Source organism: Poecilia reticulata, linkage group LG14, assembly GCF_000633615.1.
Source record: "Poecilia reticulata strain Guanapo linkage group LG14, Guppy_female_1.0+MT, whole genome shotgun sequence".
Classification (NCBI taxonomy): domain Eukaryota; kingdom Metazoa; phylum Chordata; class Actinopteri; order Cyprinodontiformes; family Poeciliidae; genus Poecilia; species Poecilia reticulata.
The window spans coordinates 6,610,217-6,624,955 of record NC_024344.1 but is presented as its reverse complement, the minus strand read 5'-3'; the positions used below and the strand labels follow the sequence as shown (position 1 = coordinate 6,624,955).

At 37.0% G+C, this 14,739-nt stretch overlaps 2 protein-coding genes across 2 annotated transcripts; one reads left to right on the top strand and one right to left on the bottom strand.

The window, feature by feature from the left end:
* The first annotated feature begins 2,467 nt into the window (after positions 1-2,467).
* thsd1 (thrombospondin, type I, domain containing 1) lies at positions 2,468-9,804 on the top strand. Its single transcript, XM_008427185.2, has 8 exons — positions 2,468-2,803; positions 4,085-4,201; positions 5,033-5,427; positions 5,543-6,179; positions 6,936-7,097; positions 7,658-8,072; positions 8,172-8,691; positions 8,803-9,804. Exons 2-8 carry the CDS (start codon positions 4,150-4,152, stop codon positions 9,451-9,453), a joined length of 2,832 nt encoding a protein of 943 aa, XP_008425407.1. The 5' UTR covers positions 2,468-2,803; positions 4,085-4,149; the 3' UTR covers positions 9,454-9,804.
* fgl1b (fibrinogen like 1B) lies at positions 9,520-13,791 on the bottom strand. The gene is made up of 9 exons (XM_008427184.2): positions 13,026-13,791; positions 12,842-12,943; positions 12,475-12,730; positions 11,895-12,054; positions 11,676-11,773; positions 10,918-11,006; positions 10,696-10,821; positions 10,530-10,594; positions 9,520-10,433 (listed from the first exon to the last, which is right to left on the bottom strand). The coding sequence occupies exons 1-9, from the start codon at positions 13,059-13,061 to the stop codon at positions 10,253-10,255; spliced, it is 1,113 nt and encodes a 370-aa protein (XP_008425406.1). The 5' UTR covers positions 13,062-13,791; the 3' UTR covers positions 9,520-10,252.
* Between the last annotated feature and the right edge of the window lie 948 nt (positions 13,792-14,739).

The window sequence follows — 14,739 nt, the reverse complement described above, 5'->3', positions numbered from 1 at the left end:
TATCTAGCAGTGAAAGCTGCCATTTTACAATACGTCTTAAATCAACTTACTGCAGAGAAACTAATACATTTGTAAAATATGAGCATTTAGCAATACGCACCAGTCAATGGCCATGTCTTTTTAGCTTTGATCTGTGTGGAGCGTTTGAAACTCAGAATCAGATCAGTCTTTGTCCCTGCTGTGAACTGAGCTGATCAGTGAACTGTTTCATCCCCAGAGAAGCTTCCTGTTTTTTTTTTCCCCTGCTTTCACTGAAGGAAAAATGAAGGTCGGTGAAACTGATTAGATTAGCTTGCCATGTGGTTCACTTATTGATAATAGTTGAGCTCAATTCATTCAGGAAATCTGGCTTGAGGCAAGTAGGTCAATACAAATGTGTTTACATTTTAAGATATTGCTTGTTCTGCTTTATCAGTGCAAGGTGGACTGATAGAACTATGATATGATATGATATGACAAATAATAAAGGTACGGTAATATACCTTGGTTATTTTCTTACTATTTATTATTTGTCAAAATGCATAATCAGAATCTGACAGAATAAGACTCTTTTATTGAAATGTTTTGTTACTTTAACCACTTATGTGCTACACATGCCTTGAATAATTTTAGTATTTTCCATTGTTTTCTTGAACAGGGGATTTCCTGTTTTTCTGTGGAATAGTGAGCTATTCTAGTTTTATTTTAGAGGAAGGCAAAATGATGAGAACAACTTTCAAATCAATGGATTCTGTGCATGTTTTGGAGTGTGAAGGTTAGGCTAAGGGAAAATTTTAATAGGCCACTGATTCAAGATACACTCGAATATATTGCGATTTTTTTCATCTCCAGGGCTCAATTTTGTTATGAAGTTTTAAATCAATGTATCATCCAATTTACATCTCTCAAGTTGATTCATTTTTGTGAAAAAATAAATAAATAAATGCATGATTTTTTTGAAAGCATTGTATATGTGGTCAAATAAGCAATATATTTGATAAGCATGGGGACAACTTTTTTAGTTAGTTCACTAGTTTCAGCTCTATGGTAGTTGTAGATGCATTCTTCCATATCTTTGTGATATTGTTTGAAGTCTATTTAGTATATTTGGTGAATAGATTCAGAAATTATGCTTTCTCTAGCAACGTTTTGCCATTTTACTTTATCAGTTTCTCTAATTCTCTGGTGACACACTACACAACACCTTTAGCCCATAAAAATAATCTAATAGATAACTGGCAGGGCTGTTACTGGTATGATTACAGATGTTTGGACTGAAGGTAAGGTTAGTATCTGATTAGCCACAGTAGTTTAAACTATTTTGTGTACTGATTGAAACTGAAATTGTTAGATGATGAAATAACTACATACACTCTAAAAAGTGTATTTGGGCTGCAGTTCATCTTATGGATTTATTTACATTAATTTGACTTAATTCTTTTGCTATTGCTATGACAACTTACTTTTTAGTGTTCATTTAACTCAAAACTTACAAATCTTTAACCTAAAGGAACTTTTCACTTTGACTTTACTTAAAACAATTGAGTTCAATGCCAGTTTTGTATCTGACCAACTCAATTCATTAAGTCCTTCCAACTCAATTTGCTAAGTTTTTATAACTTAATTCATAAGGGGGTTTAACATGACAAATTTAAGTCACTCTTACTCAAATTATTTATTGTGTTCTAATAAACATTTAAAACCTATTTGACTTCATTCTACAGAAAGTCAACTCAAACTTTTCTTCTAATTGATAAGCAGTACTTACATCAAACCAAATAACCTAATACTCTTTTTACAGTGTCCTCTAAAAACACTCTAACTTAAAAGTTAAAAATCTTTTCCTTAAATGACCTTTTTACTTTGACTTTACTGGAAATAATTAAGTTCAATACCATATTTGTATCCCACGTCTGACACCATGACTCAAGCTTACCAGGGACAGATTCCCTGGCTCTGTGGGTAGAGTCGTCGTCTTATAATCGGAAGGTTGTAGGTTTGATTCCAGCTTCATCCTGCCAGATGTGCAGATCGGTGTATAAATGTGTGGGTGCGAATGGGTGAATGTGACTCTAGTGTAAAGTGCTTTGAGTGGTCAAAATGACTGGAAAAGCGCTATATAAGTTCAGTCCATTCACCAGTTTTTGAAGTAAACTAAATGATTGGAATAAGACTGACTTAAATCTGTTATCTTAAAAATACTTAATAAATTTGTTTTTAAAAAAAATAAATTGAGTTGGATGATTAGAATATATTGAATTGGTTAAACTTAATAAATTAAGTTGGATAAACTTAAATGAAATGCTTGTTACCCATAGAAGCAATTCAATTAAGTTGGTTCAACTATATTCTTTTTATAGTGTAATGTGTTAAAAAATTTAGAGAAATATCTAAGTGTAATTATTTATAAACTGACCCGTGAATACATTTGTTTATTTATTTTAATTTCATGGCTCTTATCCTTATCCTATAATAGTTTATTTAAATAAGCTGGATCGTGGCACTATAGCCTCATTATCCAGTAGTTATCGGTTATTAACATAACATTTCAAGTATGGCTGGACTGAAGGTAAGGACACTAATTCGTTTTATTTTTAATGGAAATAAAATCCGGGAGAAGATCAAATGAATGCGGTCTGCTAACTGTCGAGTGACTACGGGCAGACGGCACGCGCTCTTCAACTCAAACGCTCTCGAGCTTCGGTACCGCTGGATGTCGGTGAAACGTTTTATCAGGCTGGAGAGGAACATTATTTTACCGCAGTTCCTGCTGTACGTAAGAAATTGGAACGAAATAATGTGTAGGTTTTCGCAAACGAGATACGTAAGTACATTATTTCCTATATTCGAGCACTACGTATATGTCTGCTATAGAGCTCACGCGTAACAGTATGACTTACATTTAAAAATAAGCAATAGTGGTGTGTGTAGAAGACCTAAGGCTGCATGTTATTTGGTTTGACGGCAGTCTGACTAAAAAAGCTCCTGGAATTCGATGTGTGTCGGCTAAATATTTTATTTTTTTTATTAATGTTGTACATTTTATAACCTTTCATTCTGTTTCCATAAGAAAAACTACTCGCGGTTTGGGAGAAAAAAAACAAAAAACTTTAATACTGTAGTATTGGACTTAATCCTCTTTCATATCTTTTAGTCAATGCTTTTGTTTTGTTTTTTTACTCAAGTTATTTAGTTGCACGTGTAGTCACAGTAAAAGTGCACATATTGTGCAGCTATTGTTTTATACTTTTATTTGTAAATTTATTTTTTAGGTGTTTTTCTGTTTAAGTTTTTGGCAGTATTTTTGCCTGAGAGTTTACTATCCATTGTCTGTTTTTAACAGACTCGGTACTTTTAATTGATTAAAAAGTATAAGGATATCAGTAAAGGAATCTGAGATTCCATAGTGCTATGCTTATATGGCATTTAAGGTATTTTTAATCCTAATCCTAAATTTTTGTGGCGATAAAAATCTTGGATATCTCAAAGATTAGCAAAAATATAGATTTAGTATTTTTTAAATAAAGTTCCACATAGTTCGTTACACAGTTAATGTGCCCCATTGAATTCTACTAAAACATTTTTTTTCTTTCTTTTATTACCATACAAAATTATGCATTCTATAATACCATAATTTAGGGCTGCACCATATTGGAAAATCATGTGATGGCAATAATATCAGTTTGAATATACACCTGCTTTCTTTCCTCTCAATCTTCCTACTTCCTACTATTTGTGACCTTTATTTTTGACTGGGGCTACCTGTGTCTTAGATAATCTATAAAGCAATAAAGAACACCAATCAAAAATGTGTGCAGTCACCCATAAATAGAACTTTGTTCTTAGTTTCGAACAAAGCCCTCCACTTAAGCTAGGTTGTGACGACAACTCCTTATTCCCATTGTGTGCTTAAAAGGAAGAGGAGGACCAACCTAAAAACCCAGAAAACTGGTGTTTGTTGTTTCATACTATGAGTTTCCTGTTTTCCATAGCTCAGTAGAAAGAAATTCCCTGTTCAATGTCTTTGCCCATTTGAGATTGGAGTCTTTGTGAATAGTTGTGTGTTTTTTTTTAAACAATTACATTTTTGATCTGTGATTTATAGATGTGAACGATGGTTGAGTGAGACGGTCATGTGGTGTGGAAGTAAGAAGAGAAACAGACATCGGAATGCCACAGGCTGTCTCGCTGCTGCCCTTCCTTCTTGTGCTCATAGGATATGGTGAGTGTCGCAAAGACTTTCATCTTGATTATAGTGTGTATTTGAAAATGCAGTGGGGTTTTTTTTTGTCTAAAATGCAAAGGATACATGGCTTCTAAATAATATAGCACAAGTGTTCAGTCCCCTAAGTCTACCATTCAATAAGGTGAAAAGAAAAAGTTGAGCTTAACAAAAAAGTTTCTGATGATAAATTGAATGAAGGGGCAGCTTCTGCCTGCTCCATCTTTATTTTGTTGAAAGTTACTATGTGATAATGTGGTTAGAGAAACAATGTGGGTAATGCTATCATTAAATAATCAAAAAAGGGATGTAATGTCTATCTTAAAAATTTAGATGCCCACAAAGGCTACAAAAATGATAGAGTTCTGTTTATTTATTTTTTATGAAACTGTCTAACATTTGCTAGCTTGGATTGATTGGATATAGGTTTGCTATTTGCATGTATTTGTAGATGTAAAAGTTAATGGCATAATCCAAATTTTCCCTTATTCTTTGCTCTTTGTAGGCAATCACCATCAATGTGTAATGACCTCTAGCAGTGTAACCAAACTTCAGAATGATGCTTCTACTGTACTTTGTAGCTAATTTTTTTTTGTTCTGGGGTTTGAAGCATTTTATTGACTCCTCCAAACATATTTATTGCTGTTGTGACCAACTAGTTAATTCTTTTTCTCATCTGATGGTCAGGAGAAGACTTTTGGCTTGTCCAGTTGAATCTTATAGAATCTTTTTATCTTTAGAAAGCATAATTAAAAGTTATTTTACCAACAATGCAGAGGTATGGAGAATAATTCTAAATATCTTTTTCTTTGCTCTTTTTTTCTTTTTCAGCTTTTGCAGGGCTCAGTATTTGGCCCTCTTTCCATGTGGCCCTTAGCAATGGGAGTGTATTTGTGGACTTTAGCACAAAATCAAATAACAACACCATCACCAACATGAGCCTCTCTCTAGTCAACATGGAAACCAATACTTCAATTCTTTCACGGACCCTCCCCAGCAACCAACTGGTTGGTAGGGAGGAGTTTGATTGTTCCTGCTTCCTGTACGCAGGAACTTTCCGGTTCCTGCTGAGGCAGACAAGCATCACCACTGTTTTTCATGCTAACAGAACAGATGTCAGCAGCACAGAAAGCTCAGCCTCCTGGTGGAGCTCTGAACTGCAAGTGCAGTGGCCCACTTTTCACATTTCAGTGGAGAAAGCAGGAAACCACTCTGAATATTTTCAGGTAGAACAAACAGAAATTTAATTCATCAAGCTATTTTTTTTTTGCCTATTTACTGTTGTACAATCAGAAAAATAGACAATAATTTGCATACTTCTCTTTTGTTGGTTATTCGCAGGTTGTGTTATCCACTAATGAACACTTTCAGGCTTGCTCCAGAGGCACTGACTCTGCCCTCTTCTTAGAAGTGAGTTATATGGAGTACAACCAGATCGGACGAAGTACCATTGACAAAGTTCGAGCTCAAACACGGAAACCGATCAAGCCGCTTCGTTCGCAGAGTGTAGAGCTGCACTGTGCTTTCCCGTTTACTGAGAGAGACTTCTTAAGAGTGGCTCTGCGATCCCCTCACACAGTACAAGAAGTGAAGAGCCCTGTTCCTCTCTATCTGTCCCGTATTTTCTCCTACAAACTACTGGTGGAAAATGCCAATGCTTATAAAAATGGTTGCATGGGCACAATGACTGTTAAGATGATATCCCCACCTTGCACTCATGCCAATGGCAAAATACTGCTATATAATGCAGGCCTCGCAAGGGGGGGTGACTTAACTTCCCTGTCGATGGAGTTTAGACCAGAGGAACAATCTTCTTCTGTGCTTGCATCTAATTGGCTCACACAAGGGGAGAATGAGGCTGAATTCAACTGCTCTGTTTTTTACCCAGGAAGAAATAAGTATTGCTTCCGCTTTGTTTTCAACTTCAGCCAATCCCCTAGTCCAGCACAGACATGTCTGGTGGTTTACAGAACAGCAGGTGAGATTTAGCTGATTCGTTTTGTTGCCATATGAAATATAAATAATCAAATTTGTTTTTTATAGATCCACAGTGTCAGTGGTAGGCAAATATACATTTAGCAAATATTTAGCTCAGCTCATAAGACACACATACAACTGAGCTACCATTCTAGAACTTTGTAGTCAACTTAAATGTAAATGTGAATGAGCTGAAAGTGTATTATGATGCAGTATACTGTGTGGAGGTTTTTCTCCAGCATGGACTGGGAAACTGGTTAGAGTTAATGGAACCTAGATACAGGGTAATCAAGGAAGAAGACCTGCTAGAGCTTTCTATGGCTCAACACAGAGCAGAGGTTCACCTTTCCTATTGAGCCATGTCACTTCATAAAGCCAAAACTACAATAAAAGAGTTTAGATGAAAACTTTTTTTTTTGCCTGGTCTAGAATCAAATGTAGTCCAGAACTAGATTTGATTCTGAAACTGTGACAAACTTTAAAAATAGATGTTTTCCATCCAGTTTGACTGAATACAAGATACATTAAAATATATATTATGATGCCTAAATCTGATAGAGACATAGGACAAACAAATTATGGTTAGATTTAGAGGGAAAGGTGGTTTTGAAAAAATATTGACTTAATTTGTTTTGGTTGAGCACATAAAATCCAAATAACATACATTAGGGATTGTGTTTGCAACATGACAGAAGGCAGAGGAGGTTATGGGTATAATATAATTACATATAATTGTGTGTTTAATTTTGCTTTGCAGAATCTTGGGGACCCTGGCACCCATGGAGTGTTTGCAGTGCGACTTGTGGAGAGGCAGTGAGGGAAAGAGTTCGAGAGTGTTTGCTGCCCTCTGGTGTGCGAGGCACGCAGTGCATTGGCATGATGAAGGAGCAATCTTTATGTTCGCTGGAAGACTGTGACAGTAACTGCTGTTAAATCAATTTTTACACAAATATGTGTTCTCTAAAGCAGTGGTTCCCATGTTTTCTGTAATATCCTATTGTAGAAAATTGCCTGGAGCTATTTAGCTACATTAAGGTTACATCTTCTATATTTTTTTAGAGTTACCAAAACTGGAATCAAATTGAAAATAGAGCAAAATAAAATAAGGTTTCTCAGCTATAATACAAAATTAAAATATATTGCCAGTAAGTTTTACACATTTTTAATTAATTATCTTAATAATTCATGAAAATACTTTTCACAAAAACGTGAAATGCAATGACTTGAGTAAATAAGCATAGAATCTTGTGGAAAAGAAGGGGGCGAGAAGTAAACATATTTTTTTCTTTCTTATTTTTACTACTGTAACAATTATATAAAAAACATTTTTATGTGTCCTGACCCCAACTTTGGTAACCACTGTCTTGGAGTCCAGAGTGGTTATAGAGCTGAATTTAATACCTAGTGCAGGGTGATTAGTGATTAGATTACATCCTTGTAACTAATTTAATATAATGTTATTTTCCTTTTACTCCTTAGTGTTATCTTCTCCTTCTCCATCTCTTCCCTCTGTACCTGTGGAAGCATCCCCGCTTGGTGGAAACATGATTGTGGTGTTGGGTATTTCCCTTTGCTTGGCAGTGATCATGGCAACAGTTGTGGTGACTGTGTGGAGAAAGCTTTGCCAAACCCCTCAGTGTAGCTCAGTCCACAGAGGCTCCATTCATTCCCCTGGTGGGCGCAAACTTTCAGATGAGGCCTCCATCTGTGGCCATAGCCTCCAAAGGCCCAGCCTCTCTGACGGTCATTGCCCATCTGGGGCAGTCGGTCCCCAAAAAGAGAGACCCTCGCTCGGAGCGCAGCCTCTCTCACCACAGGCACTGGTGAAATCACTTTCACAGGATTCAGAAAGACTATCTCCCACAGGTCAGAAGGTGCTACCACCGATATTTGGGTATGTTTACATATTTTTTCTATCAATATTTTTTTTATCAGTGTTTAATTATGTTTGTCCCATCTAGCTTTAATAAACAAGACACCATATTCTTTGTAGCTATCGTTTGGCTCAGCAACAGCTGAAAGAGATGAAGAAGCAAGGGTTAAAAGAGGCCACACAGCTGTACCATGTCTCTTCAAGTCCTGTCCATGATACTGTGGTAGAGACCTGCACCTCACCCACAACCTCACCAATTCCTTCACCTACTGAGTTTGCTTGTTCTGCCCTTCCCTTGGGTTTGCAGGACAATGTCAACCACAACCATTTTTGTACATCGACTCCCTTATCTGGGACATTGGGGGTCACGTCAGACAGACTGAGTCCAAGGGTCGAGATAGTTTTGGGTCCTCCTCCTGTCTCTGGGAGGAGCTCTAAATGGCGTGACCGCACAGCTGACTGGGTGGAGATGGTAGAGAGGAGCAAAATGCCTGGTCTTAGGAGAGAAGGAGATGAAGCATCGGCAAATAGTTTCCACAAGAATCCAAACTTCAGACGGACCTCCAGTTTTAGTGACACCAAACTTCTTTCGACTTCTTCAGCTCAGTCCACGCAGTTTAGAGAAAGGAGCATGACCCAGGTCATCCACCCAACTTTATTACTTTTTACCTCAATTTTTATCCAGTTTATATACTCTTAAATATATTGACTCAAGATCAATAAAGATGTAATTCCACGTTGTCCTTCTCAGGTGGGATCGCGGACGCTTCCAGAAGGAAGTTCTTGGACCAAAGGAAGATGGGAGAGACAGCCTCACCCGTCTTACCCCATCCCAGAACACAGAGTCTCAGACTGGAGTGCTACCAAACCCCAGAGTAATGAGCAGAGGAAGGTTTGGATGGGGACAACACATAATAGTCAAGTCAAGCACACTGGAACAAACACTAACAGTATTTCAATATCTGAGAAAAATGCTAAAGACTTTCGTGGCAGAGGGGAAAGAAAGAGGCTTGCAGACCCTGAAGGCAGAGGTGGAGAGTTGGTCTCAGGGATCGGCGGTCCATCCCTTACACATCCTTTATCTCATGAGGTCAATCAGCTGGGTGTAGACCGAGCTGAGCGGGCTGAGCAGAACTGGAACCGCCGTGGTCCATCACCTATCCAAAGGAACATTCTGGCCCGGAAACTGAAAGAGGCTCAGTCCTGCTCTGGAGCCAAGGGACGCCAGCGCAGCTCCAGCTTCAACGTCTCATCATCTGATCGAAGGAAAGATTGGTGCAACTCTTTGCCAATGTCTAGAGACCAGAGCAGCAGCGGTGGCTCCCCCTATAGGCTAAGTGAGGCGGAACAAAGGATGCTAGACTTGGATCTAACCCCAGTTTTTGTACAGGAGAAGCAGTAGAAAATCAGTTATTATTACAATATTATGTTAACAATTTTTATATGTTGAAAGAACAAATAGAACAACTAACTCTTTAACATTTTTAATGCATTACTTTTAATATTTCCATGGTATCATGAGCACATTCACCCTTCTGAAAGGTTAAACACCAGCTAGATTGGTGATAGATTTCAAGATGCAATAAAAAAATGGTTTATGTCAACTCTAAATCTACAGTTTCAGCAATGCTGGGAAGTCTCAATGCTTATTACAGTAACAATTGGGGTGTTTTCTGTTGTTCAGGCAGGAATTTATTATTCTAATTTGTGTAGTAGTACATATGCAGTATTAAACTGCAATTGTGTTCAACAACTAACGCAGTGACTTTGATTGGGGTTAAGAGGGCTGAAGATGCATATGTTTTCAAATTAATACATTTTTGAAAACCACATATCCTTTTCTTCCGTTTCCTAAGTATGCTATAATTCGTGTCGTCACCACATAAAATCACATTGAAATACACGAAGTATGGCGTTTTAACATAAAGTGTGAAAAACGTTGAGGGGCATGAACTCTTTTGCAAGGCACTTTAAATAGGAACACTGGTGAAACAATGAAGCTAAAATACTGTTTGTTTAAAAATCTGGCAATTTTACAGTCTCAGAAATGCTCACTGGAAAAATATATATATATATATGTTCTGTTGATTTTAGTTATAATTTGAAGTTGAAGCAAAGAAAGTAATTAAAATACAAAGAATAATTAGTTGTTTTTTTTAAATACCTTGTTTTCTTTAATTTTAGACAGAAGTCTGTGATTTTTAAATGTCCCCTGCTCCACTTCCTGCAATGTCCAAAAATACCAGGGGGCGCACCTTCATAGTGGTGTGTCTAAGAGAGTACCAGAGGCCTTTCCACGTCCCCCACACCACACCATTGTCATACTCAGCCTTGTATTCCCCCCTCCGATAGAACTTGCCATTTAGGTTGGCTGCATGACACCTGCAGATAGAAGGAAGCTTATAATCTTAAACACACAGTGCAAGATATATATCTTTTGAGACACATTTTTATGTTAATAGAAACTGAAGAAAATACCTGTTGAACCACCAACCAGCCTGATTCTCTTTGGCACAGCTTCCCTGAAGGAAGCGGTCATTATCCTGAAAATAACAATCATCATCAACATGATTTGTGCGCCATGAAAAATACAATCAGTAGCACATGAAAATCTAAAAAAAAAAAAAAAGTCCAGATGGCTGACCTGATCTAAAGTGCTGAACTGCATCCCACTAAGGCAGGAAGACCACTGCTCCACCATTCCTCCACCACCAGTCAGAGCATCACCAGCTTTCCCACTGTACTGCCCGTACAGGAGACGATACTTATCCTGGAGGGAGAATTTGTAAAAGCCTTAGTTATATTGCTCTCGGTTTATGGTGTTTCTCCAGAAAGTATAGTTACATAACAATGCTTTTATGATTACAGCTTCATCTGTGATCCTGAAATTCTCATAAAATGCATAACTTCTCTTTCCATCCCAGTCCATGAGATCAATCTTCACCAGGTTTTTATCTGCATGAAGACAAAAAAGAGACTTTTTTTATATACATTAGGCGTTTATGGGAATACAGTGGATCTCAAAAGTGTACATAGGCCTGCCATGCCTCAAAGTTTGTGTTATTTTAAAAAATATATATTTTAAAAAATTGTTTTCACACTAAAATGTGCAGGTAGTGCGTATAATTCATTTGAAAAATAATCTTTTAAGGGGAAAAAAAAAGAAAACTAAAATAAGAAAGCTACAATAACCTGGCTGCACGGAGGTACACACTCTTAACCCCTAGATTAATGCTGTCACAATTTTGCCTCAAAGAAGCACATAGCTAAAGTGGCTTACAGCCTACCACTCATGACTGCTACAGAAGAACAATACATACCAAGGTATATATACCTTGTTTTGCTAATTTGCATACCCACTTTTCAAAACCTAAACCTCTAATTTAATCTTCAAAATGCTTAAGATTAAATTAGAGGTTTTAAGTGTGCACTTATGCAACTAGGTCATTGCAGCTTCTCTTTTTTTTTTCCCTGAAGAAACTGGGTTGTGTCAGTTGAATAGTAAAAGATACATCTCATGTGAAACATGTTTTCTTTATAGTTTAATTATCTTTTTACATCAATAGGAGGGTATAGAAATTTGAGAATCACTGTATCAATAACATAATTGCCATTGTTTCTAACCTTCTGACAGCAGAGCATTCATGTGCTCATTCCCCAACCAAAACTCATCATTCCACAGTTTGAATTCTCCAAAACCATCTCTGTAGTCCACCCAGTCTCTAAAAGAAGGATTGAATTGATATTTTATTTCAGACAGATCTGCTACCTGTAAAAATTTTCTTCTTTTTATCTTCTGCAAATGAAAAATGTCAGCTATTTATCTGGTAAGAGGGACAGTACCTGTTAAAGTCAACTTTTCCATGCCGACGCCTCTGAAACACCGTCCATCCTCCTCCGTCCTCCATATCACAGTAGACTAAAAACGGCTCCTGGTGTAACTTGGGTCTGATGCGGTAAAAGCCGCTTTGTGATCTCAGCCTATCGTAAAGATCGGAGCAGTCTAGGAAAACAAGATTGAAAAGATTTGAATATAATGATGAAAAAAAATAGATAAAAACATTTTGATACATTTTTGTATCAAAAATACAAACATGTATTTTTGTAAAATATTGCAGCAAAGGAAAGAAAAGAAGTACAAGTGCAAAACAAGTGTAACGTAAAGAAAATATGAAATGAAATAGATATTGGTTAGGCAGTTATTGTTTGTATTGTAAAAGTAAATAAAGCTTACAAACAGCTTTATATAAGCTATAAAAATAGACGATTATTAATAATAGTAATAATTATAATTTATAATAATAAAGAAAGTAACAAGTTAATTAAAAGAAAGATTGAGTAACTTTAGTAAAAAAAAAAAATCTAAATTATTTTATATGCTGTAGTAAAAATTTGTGATAACTGATATTAATTCCTTTCTTACCTCTGTCATAGACAATCAAATTTCCAGCTGGAGGAATTAGTTTCATCATTTTGTTGTCCAAGGTGTTGTTGTTTTGGTTTACATCGGGGACGAGGCCAGTCTGAGGTTTACTGTCGGATTCAGCAAACTCAAGCGGTCTGAAGTATCTATACATTTGCAGATGCTCAGTCATCCAAGTTGTGATCAGCAATTTATTCTCCAGTTTCCTTATGTTAGTCTTGAGAGCTGCAGCCTCTGGTCCGCATGGATCAGTTTCCTGAAATAAGAATTTTTACAGTTAGAAATGACAAATGTTTTCAAGATGTAGACATTTGCCGGTTCTGTTGTTGATTCATAACATTGTTGAAAAAAGGTGTGAAGTACTTACGAAAAGCTGCCCAGGAGCTGCTATGGTTGAGCAGACCAGATGCAGTAGCAACAGCCACACTGTTAGGGTATTCACCAATAACACGCTTCCAGTAATATTTGTCTGAAAAAAAAAAATTACAAATTATTGACCACATCTAACAGATTCAAACACCTTTTATGAAACAAAACTGCTTCAAGCTTACCTTCATTTCACAACACTTCCCTTTTGTTTTCCCCATACTATATGTTCTTTCATCTCTAAAACATGTCAGTCTTATTTATAGGCTGGGTTGGTTCTGCATGGAACACATTAGATAAATCAGACCTGAACATTCCAGACAAATGCTGAACTTGGACCAGCTCGATTTATTTTTATTTTTTTTTCATTTTGTTACTCAGAAATATCAGTGGTTCTAAATCATGCCTAATCCAAGAATCCACCATGTCCTATTGGACATGAAGTACTGAAAATTCTTCACATGCTATTCTAGGGAGGGAGTTTCTTTTAACATCAAGCAGGCATTCAATTAAAATACAGTCATGATTGTTACATTTTGGAAAGGGATGTAATAGCATGAAACAATTCAGTCTTAAAACAGTGTTATTTAAAATTCTGCATATATAAGGAACATTAACATTACCATAAAAAAAACACGGGGAAGTCACTGGAATACACGAGCAAAATGTGTTTGTGTAACCCATTGGAGTTTCTAAAATCACAAACTACAGGTGTTGTTCTCATTGTTGTTTACTTGTGTGAAGATATAAAGGTTAAAAGATATGCAGAAGGCAGTGCTTAAGATGATTCCAACTCTATTGCAAATTATCTTTAGCACACTGTAGTGCACATGTATTGAAAAGCCATTTTTTTCCTAAATAATAGGATTTCTGTGATAGAACTTCATAACAGCCACTAGAGTGTTGTCTACTGCCACACTCCGTCAGTTTAATTCAGTGGTCAGTCATTTTACCTGCAAGTAAATGTCCACTTAAAGCCACGGTACGTAAAACTTTTACAAAAATATATATATTTTTCCCATCCATCCATCCATCCATCCATCCATCCATCCATCCATCCATCCATCCATCCATCCTTCCATCCATCCATCCATCCATCCATCCNTCCATCCATCCATCCATCCATCCATCCATCCATCCATCCATCCATCCATCCATCCATCCATCCATCCATCCATCCATCCATCCATCCATCCATCCATTTTCCTTACACACTTGTCCCTTAGTGGGGTCGGGAGGTGCTGGTGCCCATCTCCAGCTAACGTTCCAGGCAAGAGGTGAGGTCACCCTGGACAGGTCGCCAGTCTGTTGCAGGGCAACACAAGAGACACACAGGACAAACAACCATGCACACACACTCACACCTAGGGGCAATTTGGAGAGGCCAATTAACCTGACAGTCATGTTTTTGGACTGTGGGAGGAAACCGGAGTATCCGGAGAAAACCCATGCATGCACAGGGAGAACATGCAAACTCCATGCAGAAAGACCATTTTGTGACTGTATACTATAGATAACCTGTGATACATGTACATTTGCTATCAGGCAAATTTTCAGCCTGCAGAAGATAATAATAGATTTGATTTATAATGCCCAAAAGGTTAGTGGTATGTCTCCCTTTAATGTTAGTGCTTGTTGATTATGGGGTTCCATTGGTCCTAAAAATGTGCATACTGGTGGTATGTAAGGTGTGTATGAAGCACCCATATCTCATATAATGTGTGTAAGGCTTTGGGGTGCATTGATATAGGTAGATATAGGAGTAAATGTTATGGAACACATTTTGTTTCAAACACATGTAGCCTAATCTTTTTATATTGTTTAGGCTACAAAAAAAAAGTATTATTTTTTAGTAATACAAAAATATGTGGAAAAATAGCATAACAAGAGTGTTTAAGT

Coding starts and splice junctions, on each gene's coding strand:
- thsd1 (XM_008427185.2), top strand. CDS start 4,150: ATGCCACAGGCTGTCTCGCTGCTGCCCTTCCTTCTTGTGCTCATAGGA. Junction 4,202..5,032: donor TCTTGTGCTCATAGGATATG/GTGAGTGTCGCA, acceptor TTTCTTTTTCAG/CTTTTGCAGGGCTCAGTATT. Junction 6,180..6,935: donor GGTGGTTTACAGAACAGCAG/GTGAGATTTAGC, acceptor TTTGCTTTGCAG/AATCTTGGGGACCCTGGCAC.
- fgl1b (XM_008427184.2), bottom strand. CDS start 13,061: ATGGGGAAAACAAAAGGGAAGTGTTGTGAAATGAAG. Junction 12,055..12,474: donor TTTGATTGTCTATGACAGAG/GTAAGAAAGGAA, acceptor TTGTTTTCCTAG/ACTGCTCCGATCTTTACGAT. Junction 10,434..10,529: donor GCTGGTTGGTGGTTCAACAG/GTATTTTCTTCA, acceptor TTCTATCTGCAG/GTGTCATGCAGCCAACCTAA.